The 19,126-nt window shown below is 49.2% G+C and overlaps 1 protein-coding gene across 2 annotated transcripts in view; it reads left to right on the top strand.

The window, feature by feature from the left end:
- TAGAP (T cell activation RhoGTPase activating protein) overlaps positions 1 to 19,126 on the top strand; it is a 493,639-nt gene that overhangs the window by 283,581 nt on the left and 190,932 nt on the right. For both annotated transcript variants that reach the window (XM_078649131.1, XM_078649132.1), the window contains exon 3: positions 507 to 677. In XM_078649131.1, the coding sequence (XP_078505257.1) occupies positions 507 to 677 (171 nt within the window). The remainder of the gene's footprint in view (positions 1 to 506; positions 678 to 19,126) is intronic.

Below are 19,126 nucleotides of genomic sequence, written 5' to 3'. Positions count from 1 at the left end.
AGGTCTAATCAGTTTCAAATAGCTACAGGCTCTATCTAGCAGGCATCAAAATCCAGAGGTTCACCAGGAAAATATCTTGGGGTACATCGGGAGCAGATGCGATTCCTGACAGCCCACATGCAATTTTAACCTGTACTTTCTTTTTCAAAGTGTGCACATCTTCATTAACCTTGTACGCTGTACCCCCACTTACAAATTTAGAATGTTTAAGAAGCACATCATGTGCATTTTATTTATTTCTGGAACAGTAAATCATATGTGAATCCTTAAAACATACTTCCATTCGTCGGTCTTCATGTTTCCGCAAGCGTAACATGCTTAACGATTAACGATCTAATGATTGACATGTTAGATGAAATAATTTTCTCAGATTGTATCATTGTTTTATCGTTGCACTCAGGTTTTGGGGTATAGTTCCAGAGTCTCCCAATGCTATTTGATAATGCCATTGCTGGATTATGAGACCATTAACCCACCCTCTTTTCCCTTGCTTTGTTGTGTTCCAGGGACGGCTTTGGGTGTCCAGTGTCCGTCGACCAGAGCCCCTTCGTGCTGGGGCTGAGCACCGAGAGCTCGGAGCTCATCCTCCACGAGTGTGTGCAGCTGACTCAGGACCTGAAGACCAAGGAGAGGCACCTCTTCCTATTCAGTGACATGCTCATCGTCGCCAAGCTCAAGTAAGCTTGAACACAACAATGCACTGTGATTGGTAGCTTATCCGTTCTTTCTTTTGACCTCAGTCTGATCTCTTGAATGAGCTTGCACCTCAGAAACTGACATAAATCCAAGAAATCAGCCCCATGGTGTACAAAACACTCAAATGAAGTAAGAGTGTCACCAAACAAACAGTGAAGACTAAAGATTTCCAATAAAAATGCCTACAACTTGTGCAGGATCCACAGAAATGTAAAGAAACCTAATATCTCAGGCAAATCTCCACTTGTCCCCTCTCCTCCACTTTTCAACCAGACACAACCCGACCTCCCCAAATTCTCACTTTATTTATTTATATTTTATTTATAGTTTTCCCAGACCAGAGGTAGGGGGCTGGCTGTACTCAACCATAGACTGGAGGGGCTGAGGGGGACTATTTGCTTGTTTGCATTTGAGCCCTTGCATTGGTGCTACACATTTGACCATATGATTCCTTTCCTATGAGGGAGACAGACCGTGTTTTGGGAGCTGGCGAGAGTCTACTTCGAGGGATCTTTGGCAGGACAGCTGGAGTGCCGTCAATCTGTCTGGATACAGGCTGATAAACATGGGCATAGCTTTGGGGGGTGTTTAGGGTGTTACACCCCCCTACTAAATGTATTTTCTGATGAATAGTTGGGTACAGGTGCTTTCAGTCGGGTATGGTGAGGTGCCTGTCGGCTTTCACTAGGGATTCCTGCATGCACACATTGACAAAAACAACACACACACTCTTTCTCTCTCATCTCTATTTTGATAGTCCTAAAAAGCATTGATTATTATGCAAAATATTGTGTTTCTCTCTAGTAGTACTCATGCCAATCTGCATTCCTCTCCCTTTCCCCTGCCTCTTAAGCCCCACTCATGCGCCCTGCTTGTGTATAAAATATTTTAACATTATATGCCAGGAGCTCACCCCCCTAATCTTACTGACCAAGCTACGCCTCTGCTGATAAATATTTTGAGTCTGTAGTGCTTACGGCTTGGTGAGTTTGGATGGTGATGGATTGGCACAGTGCACTTGTACCTGAACGTCAAACACGAGATTTGCTGCTGCGTCCTCCTGCGTTAATACTGGGATTCATCATGGCACTATAAGCAGTCTGGTCCCAGTTGACTTGTCCACAGGCGCTGCTGGTGATGTGAGAGTTCCATATAAAATTGAGGGCCAGACAGGTGATGTGCAACACAATGAGGCCTCGAATATGAGTGCCACTAAAAAAAATTACCTATTTCCTCATCACCGAATTACAGTTACCAGTGCCAATAACAGACATAACACATTTTTAGGGGAATATCCTGGGAATCGGGGTTTCCATCTGGAAGTGTGGCGCAGTGGCCAGAGAGGCTGACACTGGAGCGTAGGGCTCGCGGTTCAATCGCTGGCACAGCTCAGCATCATGTGACTTTGGGCAATAGCTCACTTTTTTATTTACCCAAAGGCCCCATGTGCCTTGAAACCTTAAGGGGTGATATGTTCCCACTTTAACCCCTTCGACGCTCATGACGAGCTGGGCTCGTCATGGCGTAGCCTCCTCGCACGCTCATGACGAGCCCAGCTCGTCACGTAAAGTGCGCTTTTTAAAAACCCAGCGTACGGGCGGAATTCCGCCCGCACGCATGCGGTTAAAAATATGGATTATTAATATTAAAATGTATTATTATTAGTTCACATTGAGATTTCTCTTCAAGAGAAAAACTAAAACTTGTAATTCTGATGAGGCTGGTAACTCCAGTTCTGAGTATGTCTGTATTTACGGGCCACTCCTAATAAGGGCCCAACTGTTCCTACATGGATGAATGTGGCTAATTGATGAGGTGGCTGTTGACTGACTTAACAAGCTCCAAAAGAATAAAACGTATGCTTGCTGTAACATCACTCCAAGGTAAATCCTTAAACGCATGTTGCGATTTTCTCTGAGGAGCATTTGCAACATGATTGTGCACTAGACAGGTTGCTATGGAGAAAAAGAACTGGATGCAGTTTTACTGCAGCCTAAATCTGCACATCTTCCCCATTACCAATCTGTTTTCCTTGCACCAGTGCTTGGGTTGAAAAAGTGTTGTCTTTGTTGTGATCCTATGTGGTATGCATTTTGGTGTCAAATGTGAGTGATCAAGGTGGAACTTTTAGCTTGTCTTGTGTTGCAGCACTGACTATTTTGGGTGAAGGATAGGGGACTGAAGTATAGAGTGCACAAGGTTTCCATTACACGGTTGTGGAGAGTTAGTCTACAGGCCCATCATGGGATTATGGTGACTACCGAACCATCAACACAAATCCTGGCTGGATGCTGCCATCTGAACAGATGTTCTGTGAAGTTGACAAGTATTGTACTGTGGATAGGGAGGTGCAGGAATGGATTTTCCATTAAGCATTTAAGACAAACCAAATGTTTTGATCATTTTCATCTGGATAGGAAAACAAAATCATTACCATTATTACTTGTGGGAAGAACTACATGGTTTTAATAAAAATAAAGAATCCAATAACAGTGGCTTGAACACAGAGGAATTTGAGATGGAGCTTGTAAGAAATTGGTTTATTGTTTTAGATGGTTGAGTGCCCCACTCAAGTAATAAACACAACCCTTGTCAGGGTGAACCACAACATTCACTAAATAAACCTGTGGTTAACCCTCTTTGTCACAAAAGTAGTCAGGTTCAACTTATAGGCAATGTTTATGCAGCACTCAAACAGTATGTTTTTATGCAGCACTCAAACAGTAATAAAGTGAAAACACAACACCAGACAAATGGTGAAAATAGCGCCCAAAAATAACAAAGTGCCAGTCCCGAGTATCTGGTCATGTTGAACGTGGGTAAAGCCACAAGTTCAGGCCAACCTTGATGGAGCACATGTGGGATACAAAGAACTGGTTCATCGCACTGAACAGCTTACCTTCTTGAGTCCAAGTCCATTGGAAGAGCTGGAGGTGAAGGTTCGTGTTGATGGGTGCCGCAAGGAGGGGATGTACGTTGTTACGACGCGTGGTATTACCACGCGTACCGTTACAACGCGTATTTTACAACGCAAGTTGTTACCACGACTTGCGCTGTAGGGTTGCGGACTTAGTAATAGTTTAATTTGCTATTCCAACACCAGCCTACATACAGTAGGGAAGGTGTTGGAATAGTAAATCTACTATTCCTTGTCCTTTAGCGCCCTCCAGCGCAAGTCGTAGTTACGACTTGCGTTCTAAAATACGCGTTGTAAAGGTACTGCGGGGTAACATCCGCGTCGTAAAGGATGTTCCCCGCAAGGAGGTCATTGTCGACTTGAGGAGCAGGTCGGACGTTCGCTGATGTGGCACAGAGAGACGTTGTCATTTCAGCTTTGCGTTAGATGTCAACGTATACTGTTGCTGCTGACGCAGACTGTCGTGGCTGACCTTGAGTGGCTGTACAAGTTTTTTAGTCTGAGAGGTGCTGCTTAACCAACGTTGCTGGTGATTAACAACAGTTAAAAAGTCTACCAGTATCGCACCTTCTGAATGAACTGGTGCTGGGGCTGCTGGTATGTTTGTCCTGTTGCAACAAAGGATAATGTGATTTTTGGTTGGCTGGGAATGATGGTTCTTGAGTGATGTGGAGATTTCTTCACAAGGAAGAGGTAGGGGCTGATGTACTAAATGAATTATCTTATTGAGTAGCCCCTTTTGATAATCAAACCTCAAATTGCATCTGGCAGTAAGCATTCGCATAATAAGGTTGTGATTGCTATTGTTCCGTTTCTGAGTCTCCTGGCACTCCGGCAGGACGCCTTGTGCTGCAGCAGGGCCTCCTGGTGTTGATGCCAGGCTTTTTAGTGTTTCTATGCCTCTTGCTGTTGCGCCTGTTTCTTCGTTGGTGGACAGTACTCCTCCCACCTGCTTATTGACTTCTTGTCAACTAAATTTGTCTACTGCTCCAATGTGAAGTTTTTTTTTTTTTCAGAACAAATTTTATTGGAGTTTTGCCGTTGACAGAATACAATGAGGTACTGCTTCCTAGAAGTCAGAAAGGTAGTGTGCATATAAGTATCTTCGCGAACCAGTTATTCAACCAACATTCCGATATTATTGCCTAACCCCGATCCCCCCGCCCCAAAGCTCCCACCCTTAGAACTCCCCGCCCGGTACCCACCCCCCACCCCGCACAGTGTCTACATGGTCCATGAGAAAGAGCATAGTGAACTCAGTATCTACGTGTGTATCATTTCACCCAGAATCAACTAGTAGACGTTCTGCATCGGCGTCTCGCTGCGCCGGAGGGTCCAGCAACAGACCTCTGTAGTCCGCCCATCTTTTCCAGATTTGAAAATGTTTTCTGGGGCAGCCCCTGGCCTCAAATACCGGGCGTTCCAAGCCCATGTTAAAGTCCATGCCCCTCTTCCACACCTCCACCAACGGGGCCCTAGGATCCTTCCAAGCCCGAGCAATGTCTCTTTTTCTCACCGTAAGGCCCAGCAGAAGCAGATGACGTTTATATATATTTCCTCCCACTTGTTCCATAACATGGAGAAGGCCCAGCTTCGGCGAGCGGGGGAGGTCCTAGCCCAACACCTCTGTCAGACAATCCCACACACCGGTCCAGAATCTCTGCAACCCCAACACACGCCCACACCGTATGTATAAAGGAGCCAACTGCACATCCACACCCCAGGCAGTCAGGGGAGGCTATCAGACCCGCCCGCCACAGGCGATCCCTAGTATAGTATGCCCTATGCAGGTACTTAAATTGAATGAAGCGCAAGCGCACCGCAACTGCTGCCCCCCTCGGGCCTCCAGGGCTTCTCTCCAATCCTCCTCTTCCAGGCCTCCTACATCTCCCTCCCACACAGACCGCAATTTATCAAGGGAAGAGGAGCAGTGTGTAACAAGTGTTTGATATATATTAGATATTTTCTTAGTTTCCAAGTCCCCCATGAATACCTTTGCTTCCAGGGGGCTGAACTCCGGCAAAGAGTCCAAGCCAACCAATGTGGGGGACAGGGCGTGTTGGAGCTGCAGGTATCTGAAGAATTGAGTATGGGGCATATCATATTCGTCTCGTAGAGCCTGAAAGGACTTAAGGGTTGTGCCATTCATGACGTGGCCCAGCGCCGAAATGCCAATCGCATCCCAGCCACTGAATCCCCGCAGGGACGCCAGTGCCGGAAGCCTCCCATTGTGCCATAGTGGGGTTTCCCTTGTCAGCGTGTTACACCATCCCATGCGACGGAGAGTGCCACGCCACACCTGAAAAACCACCTGGGTGACCATCGGGAGCCTCTTTCTGATGGCCGCCGAGTACAAGATAGTATGCAGCGTGTTTGGATCCATCAGGTATCTCTCCAGGGCATAGGCCGGGTCACCCCGGTCGCCATACCACCACTCGTTGAGGACCAAAAGATGTTATGCTTGGTAGTAAGACAGGACGTCGGATGTGGCCAGCCCCCCACAATAAGTAGAGAGGAAGCAGGTGCGGAGCGCTACCCTTGCCGCCCCCCCGGCCCACAAGAACTGACTTAGCACCGAGTTTACCTGCCGAAACCACTGCGGCGATATAGGATACGGATGGTTTTGTAATTGATATAGAATACGGGGAAGAGCTACCATCTTGAATATGGCCGAGAGGCCATAAATATTCAAAGGCATCCTAGACCATATTTTCATATCAGACCGTATTTTGTCCCACACAGGTAGTACATTGCGTGACCAGGAGTCTCCGGGCACATCCGTCAGAAAAACGCCCAGGTACTTAATGCCACCCGCTACCTCCTGTAGGGCCGATGCCCAGGAACCCAGGCCACCACGCCTCCCCAGCACCCATGGCTTTGATTTCTGCACATTCAAATTGAGACCAGACACTTCGCCAAATATTCGCATTATTTCCAGCACCCTGGGCCCTGATCTATTCAGGTCTGTAAGGAAGAAAAGAACATCATCGGCATAGAGCGCGATTCTGTCAGACGGCCCCGCCTACCACTCAACGCCGCGCAGCTGTGCGTCCATCTGCACCCATGCCGCCAGCGGCTCCATGGCCAGGGCAAATAAATACGGTGATAGAGGACAACCCTGCCGGGTGCCTCGGTCTATAGGGAAGGGGCTGGAGACTGCCCCGGCCACTGTCACAGCTGCCGTCAGGTCTGTATATAGTAGCTGTACATACGACAGGAAATGCGGACCCAAATTGAGGCAAAGTAGGAGCGCTCGGAGATATGTCCAGCTCAGAGAATCGAAAGCTCTATCGATATTGGCCAGTAGAAGCGCCGCCGGGATTCCCGCCGCCCGCGCTGCCTCCACCACTAACTGCGCTCGTCTGATGTTGCGTCTCATCGCCCTGTGGGGCATAAACCCGGCCTGATCCGGGTGGACCAAGTCCGTGATATAGGGGAGGAGGCGATTAGCCAAGGCCTTCGCCAGGATTTTCGCCTCGACATTAAGCAGCGAGATCGGTCGGTACGATTCAGGGCGTTCCGGGGGCCTCCCAGGTTTACAGAAAACCACAACCTCCGCATGTCGCCAGTCCGCCGGTAGGCGCCCACAGTCCCTGGCTGCCTCCAGCGCCTTCCTGTAGCGCATCCCCAGCTGGAGATGAAATGTTTTCATAAATTCGCATGGGAAGCCGTTGGGCCCAGGGGCCTTACCAGTATTAAGTTCCCCCAGCGCCGCTCCCAACTCCTCCGCCGACAGTGGGAGTTCAAGCCGAGCACGACCTTCATCCGAAAGTGTCCGGGGTGGAAGGTCTGCAAGGAATTTATCAACCTTCTCCGCCGGGAGAGTTTCCCGGGGGGTGTACTGAGCCGCATAGTAATGCGCAAAGGTAGCGGCCAGGACCTCAGGGGCAGTCACAGGGTCTCCCGCCTCATCCCGGCAGGGACTGAGCCCGGAAAGCGCCTTGGCAGAGCCTATACAACATCGTGCTGGATTTGTCACCCCATTGATATATCCTACTCTGCTTAGCCAGCCATAGCTGACGGGCCTCATCTAGTAATAAGGAAGTGTACGACCGCTGAAGGCAGAGCAATTGCCCTATCGCATCATCACTCCCCCCCGAGGCACACTCTGCCTCCAGGCTGCGGACCTGGTTCGCTGCCTCCTCAATGGCCCACTTACGGGTCCTACGGTTCGCTGCACACCAAGCGATGTCCACGCCACGGAGCACTGGTTTCAGGGCCTCCCACAAGGTCATGGCATCGGTGTCCGGCCTATCGTTGTCGTCCCAGTAGTGGGCTATTGCCTCTCTCATATGCGACTGGTAGTCGTCTTGCTGCAAGTGCCACGTGGAAAGGTGCCATCAAAATGGCTGCCGCTTCCTATCTAAGAGTAAGTCCATTGTTATCGGGGAATGATCCGACAGGCCCCGCGGAAGTATGGAAGTAGAGTCCACCCTCCCAATCCAGGGTTGAGGAATAAACAGGTAATCGAGTCTAGAGAAGGATTTATGGACTGCAGGGACATAAGTGAATTCGCGGCTATATGTATGTTGGTATCACCATGCGTCTATCCAACCCATCCCCTGCACCAAGCTGCTCAATTTAGTAGGAGTGTCCGCAACCAGGCCCCCTCCGGGCTTACATCGATCCAACCTCCCATTCATCACGTCATTCCAGTCACCGCCCACTACCGTCAACACACTCGGGACTTCAACCCAAATATCAAACAACCGTTCTATAAGGGCCTCCTGCAGCGGGGGTGGAGCATACACACTGCCAAACACCATGGGCTCATCCCCCACCATCCCCTTAACGAATGCAAATCTGCCATGGGCATCTATCCATTGCGTTTCATGCGCGCAGGACACCCTACGGTGTATCAGAACTGCAACCCCCCGGGACCCTCTCGCAAAGCCAGCGTGAAATACCTGATCATAGCCATATCTTCGTAAGCTAAGGGTTTTGGTTCCCAGGAGGTGTGTCTCCTGTAAGAGCAGCACATCAGCCTTTTCCCTTTTCCCTAGCCGCAAGACTGCACCTCTTTTAACTTTGTCGAGCATCCCCCTCACATTCCAGCTCAGAACTCGCAGCGAGGCCAGCGGGAGGCCCGTTTCAAGTACATCAGCCGCCATCCACAGGCCAAAGTTTCAGGGTGCTGGGCGTCGGAGGTCACACACAGACACATAAGACCGACCATGCTTTCGTACACACTGTGCTAATGCTAACTACCCCAACCCCCCCCTACTCCCCCCCAGATCCCCCCACCACCACCCCGGTCCCCCCTAACCTCCCTCCACTTCCACCCCTGCCCCAAACTGTGCCCACAACTTCCCCTCCAGCCCCCCACCCCATACCTCAGCAACATTGAAGTACCTGTCGCGGTGCAGGCGATCTCAGCCCTCCAACGGGAGGTCAGAGACCCACTACGCCAATGGATGCCACCCAACTACCCACCTGGTCTGAAGCAACCCCTTACCCAACTCACAAATCGAACTTCGGGAGTAGACCCGCCCTCTCTCGTGCGTCTCCCGACCCATGTCCCACCTACATACACGTACGTGTGAAGCAAAAGTTCAGGTGGCATGCCTGCAATAAGCATTATCGTTCCTTACGCTACCATGATCCCCCCTCGGCCACCGGGGGCCCCAGCGTCAGTCGGACTCATATTAACAGAAGGCCTCACAGCTTCAGGGTTTGAGAGTCCGTCACCTCCGCATCCTCCGCCGCTTCCTCCCGAGGAGGTGGGCGCTTCTGTGAGCGCGATCTCCAGTTGCTCCTACTACGTGATCGTCGTGGCGTCTTCGGGTGTCCCGCCGAGGATGATGAATCAGAATCACGTCTCGGAGGGGTGTGTACTTTAACGAGCACCGTTTCATCTGTCCATGCAAAAACCTTTTCTGGAGAATTAAAGAACTGGGTACGGGACTGGAACACCACCCGTAGGCCGGCCGGATAAAGCAGGGCATACTGAATCTTGAGGTCTCGCAGTCGCGCTTTCGCTGCAGTAAAGGACTGTCGCTGCTGCTGTACTAGTTTAGCATAGTCCAGAAATATCAGAATCATGTGATTCTCGTACATTAGAGGGTCTTTGGCGCGGGCTTCTCGTAAAATAGTGTCCCGATCATGGTAATTGAGCAGTTTGGCAATCACTGATCGGGGGCGAGCCCCCACTGGTGGCTTTGGAAGAAGTGCACGATGTGCCCGCTCCACGACAAAGCAGCGGGAGAGGGACTCCGGGGGAAGCCACCCCTCCAGCCACTGGGTCAGGAAGGCCTCCATGTTACCTTTCTCACTGTCCTCCGGAAATCCCACAAACCGCAGGTTGTTCCTCCTGGCCCGTCCTTCCGCATCCTCAACCCGGAGCGCTAGACCCTTTTGGATCCCCTCCATGGCGGCCATCTTCTTCTTGAGGATCACCACATCATCTTCCACCTCCGTGATTCTGGTTTCTGTTTCGGTGATGCGGGCGACCGCGTTGCGTAAATCTTGTCGGAGCAAGGTCACATCAGCCCCGACCGCCCCAATTTTGGCATCCAGCATGTCCCTTGATTACGTAATCGCTGCCACCAGCGCCGCGTTTTCCGGCCCCGAGCTTTGTTGACCGCCGGGTGCCCCTGCACCCCCACTCGGCCCCGCGAATTTGTCCATCGGGCCCTGCTTCGTGTTTCCGCCGCTGTTTCCGCCTCTTGTCATGTTGCTCGTAGGGCACAATGGCAGGCCGTGGGAAACACGGGAACCCCAATCCAACCTCTGCCGCTCTCTCGAAGTCTGGGGGGAAGCACACACGATGTTCTGGGGGGTGTCGGCGCCCTCGCTCTCATCCAATTGAAGTCCCACCGAATTGCCACCAGCACCTTGTCCCCACACACCCCACCTTAAGTCAGGAGTTATAAGTCGTCGTGGCAATGGCGACGTCTCAGCAGGGGTCCACTCCCCCTCCTTCAGGGCCCACTGGAGGCAGCTCGGGCCTCCCTCCTTTCGCCCCAGTGTAATCTCCAAGTCACTTTCGGGGCCCCGCTGCCAGCCAAGCGGCGCCCAATCTCGAGGGGGTGTCTCCTCGTATGTGTCCCGCTCAATTAATTCCGTGGTGCACGGACTCAGCCACCAGCCAACACGTTACTCGCTGCAGCACCCAGAGGAGGCAGGCGCAAGATATCGAGGGGGGGGAGGGGGGAGAAACGGGAAGTCAGCAGCCCCCCGAGGCTCCGAGGCCTCTGGACCCCCACGGTCCGACCCAACCGCTAATCGGGGACAGCTCACCACCACAGGAGCGTCCCCTCCCCCTCAGGGCCGCCTGCCAAGTTACGGCCTCTTACCCCACAATCCCCGTCACCGAGGCCCCGCTGCTGCTCCTCCTCCGGGCGCCGACTCTCGACCGGGACCTCCGGTGCCTGTGCAGCTGTGGCCGAGATCAGGATCGGCCCACCTCACGCCGGCGCCCCCGGCGCCGCCGCACTTCCGGGCGGACTGCTCGCCACGCCAGCTCCCGGCTTCAGCGTATGGCGCAGGCCGCACCGCGGTCAGGGCTCAGGACGGCAGAAGAAAGGCAGCGAGGGCGCCCAGCTCTCTATCGGGGCTTCCCCTCCGCTGTCCGTGAGCAGCCACCTAGTCTGGGTGTTCCTGGGTCGGGGCAACGTAGGATATTGAACAGGATATTATGCCGGCGGGACGGAGCTCGTTCAAGCTGCGTCCGCCATGCTCGCCGCCTTGGCCACGCCCCCTCCAATGTGAAGTTTTGACTCGTGAGGGATGTTTGAGTTTTAGGATGATCTGAAAAACATTAGCATAGTTATAGTAGGTTCAGGAAGCGGGGCTAGGTAAATGTTGAAGAGTCGGGCCTGGCGGCACCTACTGGGCTCATATACAGTGCAGAATTAAGAGGTGCTAGTAAGACAATCTAAGGCCTGTCCTTCAGAAAGGATTTCATCCATTGGAAACTGTACCCTGTATCCCAAAGTCGTAGAGTCTGTGAGCTAGTTGTGGTTGGTCGCTGTGCCAAAAGCTGACAGTAAGTCAAGAAGCAGCTGAACAGTAATCCCTCTGCTGTCGACAGAGTTCTTAAGGTTGCGGCTCATCGAGATTCATGCCAAATCTGTGCTTTTTCCCAGTATGAATCAATTTTGTTTGTCCAAGACTAGAATGTTTTATTCAGTGAAGCTTGATATCAGGGCAAAGACAGCCTTGTGAATTAATCAGTTTGAATTCCTAAGTAGCTCTTTATACTTCAATTAACAGACATTGTTTACATATGAGCATATATATGAGAGGCTATGACTGCGGATAGTTTTATTGAGGCTTTGGCTCCTGATGTGGACGTTTTTCCCTGTAACAACTATACATGATGATCAGACAATTGGATTAGTTCGCATGACACACTGTATAAGATTGCGATGTAGAGGGGATATGAGTCATTCTTGCATTGTGGGAATCCATGAGATATATTGGCAATCTGGGAAAATATAACACAGGTTTCACTTAGCTGCCCATACAGTTAATATGTCAATAGGGAAAGATTAACTCCAAAAGACGAGCCCTGAAGAAGCAGCTGTTCGTGCCACGAAACACGTTAGCCGAGGCTGTATTCAACATGTGGGCTGAGGATGTTCTTGACATGGGATTCTAAACAAAATATAATCACTGCAAATCAGAAAAGACTGAGATTAAGGTTAGTGAAGGAAATATAGCGTTAAATGCGTAGTCCATCAAATGGGTGGAGCCAGTCACCAATTTGTAAAAGACGAGTGCTTCAATCTAGAAGAGAAGATGGGGGGTCTGTAGAGCTGGTTTGTCGAACCAGATGTTGAGGTCTCCTGGGGGCATGTTCTTTTGATCTATAATGATATTAACTATGGAGTCCCGAAGGGCGTCTGCGAAGGCAGTGGTTTGTTGGGGAGGTCTTTAGATCGGAGGACTAAGGGTGAGAAGGTTGCTGAAGGAGAGCAGAAACTAGCACTGATTCACTTTCTGAAAAAGTGAATTTCTGGAGGCGGAGGTAGATATGGTCTTTTTAAAGATCACCCATCTTCATATAGACTCAACTTCTGAAGAGGATTAGTTAGTCGTCTGTGCTGATGACAGGTGACCAGAAACGAGTACCGCTGCTAAGTGGTTCATCGAGCCTCTGGGTGTTCTCCTGTTAAACCCCCTCTTCCTTTCTGGAGATGGTGAAGGGTGGGGAGGTGAGGTCTGTAGGGAACAGGGACCCTCTTCAATATAACCCTGGCCGTGCTTAAAATATTTTCTTACATATGTTTTTATGTATAACTGTTACTGTTGGGAGTGAGCGACTCCTTATTTCGCCCACCTAAGAAGAATGAAAGGCTGCGTTATCACTGCTGAAAACTAAATACACCGTACTCAAGTCACTCCAGATTTTAACAGTGCACACGAAACCCCCAGAGCTATATTTATTTTCGTGTGCAAAGAAGAGAATATGCCACAGAACGCACTGTTCTGGCTAGCGGTTTGGGCAATGCCACGCTTAGGTTACCTCTGTGTTTATACAGGGCCAGTGACGTCACGTAAAATGTGTGGGCTCCACTACAGCATCCTATATTTCACAGATGTTCATTGGCTTTGGGGCAGAATGCGGGCCCTTTGATAGATGTGTGGCCCCTGAGGGGTTGCCCCGCCCTGCGCTGCTGGGGCCTGCCTTACACGTGTGTGTGATGTAATTTATTTGGTGGTGTACAAACAATTGTGTTTGTTAGGGTAAGTATGTGTGTCAAGATGAGAGTTTGGTGGTGTGAGATGGTGAGTGTTGTCAAGTGTGGTGGTGATGAATCTCTGATCTTCTTGGCTAATACTCTCTTTAAACTCAGGAGCTAGACAAGTGATGCTACGGCCTCCCCTCGGATAGGTGATTCGTTTTCCAGTTGTACTTAGTTTCGTACTTCCATAGCTTTACGCCAGCCGACATAGTGCTTAACATTTAGAGTGCGAAACGATATAACTTAGCCATCAGTCCCAGTACACTACGTCAGCATTATATCTCCTCAGAAGCCCTTAGCCAATAATTAATTTGAGCCGGTGGGTGCAGATTTTTTTTTTTATTTGAAAAGTTTTATATAGCACTGGCTAGACCCCGAGGTATCAGAGCGCTTTACACGAGATAGGACATTGCATCAGAACATTGTTACATAGTTACATCAGTTACAGTTACAGTTGCAGTTACCAGTAAATTCTTGGGAGAAAAACGTGAGTTTACACAATAATACAAGAAATTAGCGCATAGCATATCCAAGACACACGTCATATGGGGCATGGAAGGTAGTGGGGGAAAGGTAAACAGGGAAGAGGAAAGCACACAGAGTCAGATAGATCTGAAGGGGGAAGTACTCCAGGGGGAATAAAGCAGTCAAAGTAGTAAAGAGAGAGACATATAAAACCATGGAGAACCGTGAAAAACAATGTCCGATGTCCGGCTGGGTAGGTGACGGCCGATGGGGTGACCCTGAGCCAGACTCCGCTATAGCTGCATAGGACAGCTCCACCGGGCAGTGACCAAGGGTACTCGGGTTCCGTGGTAAGTACAAACAGTTTTAGTTTCAGCCCGTGGGGCATCGTCATAGTTCCATAGAAGGCATCAGTCCCGGTGTTACTGGGCGGCACCGTCCGCCTTGTCCTCCATCTTGTGTTGCGTTGTTTGCGGGAGAAAACGGAGGTTGGCGGCATCACGATGCACTTCTTTCGGCAATGGGCGTGTTCTCAGCTCCCCGGGTGCCATCTTTGCATATTCATTGGCAGGGACTTCACGGCTCGTTTCTGAGCGATGTAAGATCGGAGCAGGGCGATATTGATCTTCAGGTGATCTGCCTGCAATCTGGTTGAGCTATTTGTTGGGGCCCAGCTCTTATTTCTCCTCATGACTATGACCCAGAGCCAGAAAGGGAAAAACACGCAAGAGGAAAAAAGGAGGAAGGGAAAGACTGTGACAAAGGGTGGAAACTAGAACCTTCAAATTTATGGTTTGGATTATAGCACTTCAGTGTCAAAATACATCAACTGGCACTGTGGGCACTGACACTCATTGGAGGTAGTTAGAACTTATATTTCACCATCAGACTTTGATCCCGAGAGAGAGAAAGGCAGAGAAGGGGGGGAGAGAAAGACAGGAAGACAGCGACAAAGAGAGAGATAGGGATGAAAAAGAACCACAAAATGCGAGACAAAGAGAAAGTACGTGAAGGGTGTTAGAAGAAGGAGGCAGGAGGTTCGATCCAAAGCACTTTTTTTATATAGAAATTGGACACTAGCATGTCCTAATTAAAAGAGAGAATGTTTTCGCCACATTAATAGAACAGTGAAAAGTGATGCCAACAAAACAACTGCACAGAAGTTAGAACTAGAGGTAGAACTAAGGGCGTCATTTAGTGGTCACCAGGGGTCGCAGCTGCGACCCCCAACTTGCCCCTTGCGACCCCTGCTACTGCTTTTGTAACCCAGCCAGAGGTGGCAAAATCAGTGGCAGGAACACAGTGGCAGCTCCTCATTATAGACACTGGTTGGGGCTCTACTTGCTTTGTTTTCTCTCATTTTTTGTATTACACTAATAGTGAATAATGTATCAGTATTCACTATTAGTGTAATACAAAATCGACTACAATTAGCTGTAGTATGATATTCCCTGGTAGTTGAGGTAAGTAAAAAAAATGCTTTGAATTGTATGTTGTGTGGGAGCTTGCGGGTGAGTGTGAGTTTACGGAAGAGAGTGTATTAAAGTGTGAATATGTGTGTATGTGTAAGCATTTGTGTGTGTGTGTGTGTGTGTTTGTAAATGAAATTGAAACTGAATGGGCATGTGATGTCCCTTCTGCTACCCCTCGCATGTAGGTGAATTGACACACAGCTTTGTGCACTCGGTGCACAGTCTAAAATGTAGCACCAGCTATTATAAAAGACGGTCTGTGAATTATTTAATAAAGGTCTCCCCTCTCTTGTACCCCTCCGGCACATGATCAAATTAGGACCTGTTGTGAGTGGAAGGCTCATGATAGCATCAACTAAAGATGACCGGGAAATTCCCTGTGAAGCAAACCGCGTGTGTTTAGCTCGTGACCCTTCACTTCGAACCAGGAAGTGTCGGTGTGGTCTGACAGATGAAACCTTCACGTGCATGAAGGGAGAAAGCAATGAACATAAAAGACATACGGCGGCCAATATTTAGTTTTATTCATTTAAATGGCCGAATAAAAAGGCTGAGTAGGCTTGGGGATCAGTTACGGGTAACCAAACGGGGGGAGTGGCTTCCCTCTGGCTTTCCCTTTGTTGCTGCTAGTAATCTTCTTACTACATCTGTTCTCTGCAGAGCCTTGTTTACTTTCTGTTAATTCCCTCTCATTGCTCTCCCACTGGGACCTCAGAAGTATATAGAAGTCTGTGTGGAGCTTGCAGTCTAACAATCAATCGACCTGTGATGTCATTGAGGCTGAAAAGATGCTTGATGCCAGGTTTGTATTATCCGTAGGTTTTTGTGTATAAATGACAATGGGTGGATTTTAGGGTGTTTAGGGTACTTCCCTTTCCCTCCGGAGACACTGGGATTTGGAGAAAGACGAATGAGACGTTGCAGCACCTTGCTGCCGACTTAGGCAGTGGTTGGCTGTTAACTACTTCTACTAGCACTTGGAGAAAGTAAATGGTATTCGGCCCTTCTTATCAGTGGCGGCTCCTCCGCTAAGGCGGAGCGTCACCCCGCTGCCAGGAGCAGTAAAGAAAGGAAAAAATAAAATGATAAGAACAGAATGTTATTATAATTTTATTTTTTCATCCTGCTGTGGCAGTGCGAGAGGGGGGTGGGGCGGAGCTGAAGGGGAGGAATGGTAGACACTCCTGTGCGCAAAGACTGTTTGGTCGGCCTAAAACAGTTATGCGCACTTCCCTGTTCTTCATGCAGCCTGCATGGAGAACATGCCCACCTGTATAGCCCCTGACTGAGCGCCATATCACGCTCCATTGGAGCGTTGTGATTGACTTAGGGGTGGGAGCCTGGCTGCCTGTTTCCTGTTCCGACCTGGAGTCGGATACAGGCAGCAGGAGAGAAGAGGCAGGACTCCGCGGCGGCTGCAAGGTAAGTTTTCTTTTCTTTTTTTTTTAAAGAACATCCCGCGAGGAACCCCCACACCAGCCCCCTACACTTGCGAGCCGTGCCAGCCGCCTGTGCTTCTTACCCTCAAGAAATTATGGTGCATGTGACGCTTTCTCAGCAGCACCCATGGTGGAGGTACTGCAAGCCCTCTGGATATCTGGTCGAGTGAAAACCTATATTGTGCTTGAGCCCCAAAATCCCCTAAGTGTCAGAAGAAAGTGCTCCACAATTAATGCACCCACCGGGGTCATAGTGACTGTCCTGGCATGTATTTGTGCTCTAAAGAGGGGAAGACCACAGCTGAGGCCAGTAAAATGTTCGAGTGGTGGTTGCCCATGGGTAATAGACCATGCATGACCAGAGCTGTAAAGAAGCTGTTGCTGGATCATCGCTAAGGAACCCACAAACGCTTACCAGGAGAATGTTAACTAGTGGATTTAGATGCCAGCTTTCCAGAGCTAAGTGCGCATGACTGTTTGGCCAACCCAAGAGGGCTAGCCAAACAGCCATGCCCACTTAGGGAGCGCAAACCCCTCCTCACTCTGCTCTGGCGAGCTCAGCCTTGCCCCACCCTGACCTGGCTCCAGTCCCGCACAGAGAAATAAATAAATGATAATAACTTCTTGTTATTATAATTTTATTTTTTGCACGACTCAAATAACAGTAGGGTGCCATTCACCTGCCTTAGCAGAGGAGCCGCCACTGAGAAAAGCCATTCTTGACACACCATACAGTTAGTGGACTGCTGGTCTTGTAGTCTCATTTGTAAAGGTGGCTCAGTATTGGGCTTTCAAGTGATGGGCCTTTACTAAACGAACATTCATGAGGCAGAGTTGTAAGAGCGGGCGGGAAGGTTCCAAGTACAAGGAAAGATATCCCTTAGTACCATATAATAGCTTGCCCTGAAAGTAGTCTGGTGATGTTGGGTAGGATAAAGGGGGAACAAGATGAGTTTAGGAACATTTCTTCCACTCTGTTTAAGGTGGAGGGGAGTGTATGGTCCATTACCCCAATCTGGAGCGTGCATAGTGACTTGAAGATTTTTTTGGGGTTCTGTTTGACCATACAATAGATATTGGACAGGGAAGTGGCTTAGATTTTGATATCAGTAAGAGACCATACGGTATAGCTTGGAAGAAGAAGTGAATTTCGGCATAATGGAGAGTCCATTACAGACATTGTCTTTGATTGAAGTTGTCTGTGATTGAGGTGGTCATATCAGCTTTGCCCATAGCATCAATAACGTCAAAAATGGAACATACACTATCATGGCCTGAGGTGGAAATCAGTGAAGCATTTAATTGACAATGGACTGACCAATAACCCATTCAAATGTAGTTCTGGAAATAGAGCTATAGATGAATGAATGCGAGTCAGATTCAGGATTTGGGTATGCACCACATTAAGATAATTTAGGAAGTCAAAGTCTCCTGCCACATCTGGAGGATACCTGTCTGCACGTGAACAATTTAGGGTCAGATGTTTGTTAGCCACGCAATGCTCTGGGGCTTTTATGTGGCATTTACGATTGATGTTTTGCAAAGTTCAATGCTTTTTTTCATGGGAAATTCAAAGGAGGTGTGGTTCAGGCCAAGTGCTTCTCTACCTCGATAATTATTTTTTGGTATTAGGGCAGAAAAGGCATCCATACAAGGCATCCATATCGAGCGTTCCTGGAGATCCACTCCTTCCGCGGACCAGCTAAACATCCTTAGATCAGCAACAAGCTCTTATAACAAACAAATCAAGAAAACTAAGGTGGAATATTTCAGATCACAACTTAACTAAGCTGCAAATTGCCCCAAGAAACTTTTGGAACTGGTTAAACAACAATCAGTGGAAGCACCTAACCGATCTGATTCTGAAGTCAGCCCTCCCTCATGTGATGATCTGGCTGCTTTCTTTACAGAGAAATCTAGACTCATTAACATTGTTCTGGAAATGAGGCGGGCTCTATTGCCACCTAATGGGTCGGCACCCCCCGGCCTTACTAGACAAGCTTGAACCGAGAAGCTAGGGTATCAAGAACAATGCATCCTGGGACACCTTTACCCCCTCAATGAAAGTGACATCAAAAAGGTTCTTCAGAGTATCAACCCATCTAATCACTTCAGTGACCTGTTACCACCCTCCATCTTCAAAGAAGAAGAAATTTAGGATGCCATCTCTCCCAGCTGGACAAAGATTATCACTGTATCTTTGTCACAAGGCATGATCCCAGAATGCCTAAAAGCTGCACAGGTAACACTTATATTAAAAAAAACTACCGCAGACAGCGCTGATCTTAACAACTTCCGCCCTATCTCCAGCATTCCCACACTAGCCAAACTCCTTGAAAAATGCGTCCAGTCAAAACTATGTGCGCACATTGAAAATGTCCATCTCCTGGACCAACACCAATCTGGCTTTCGTAGTGGGCACAGCACTGAATCGGCTCTCACTCACGT

This window comes from Lissotriton helveticus, chromosome 6, assembly GCF_964261635.1.
Source record: "Lissotriton helveticus chromosome 6, aLisHel1.1, whole genome shotgun sequence".
NCBI classification, from domain to species: Eukaryota; Metazoa; Chordata; class Amphibia; order Caudata; family Salamandridae; genus Lissotriton; species Lissotriton helveticus.
This window is presented reverse-complemented; position numbering and strand designations above follow the sequence as displayed.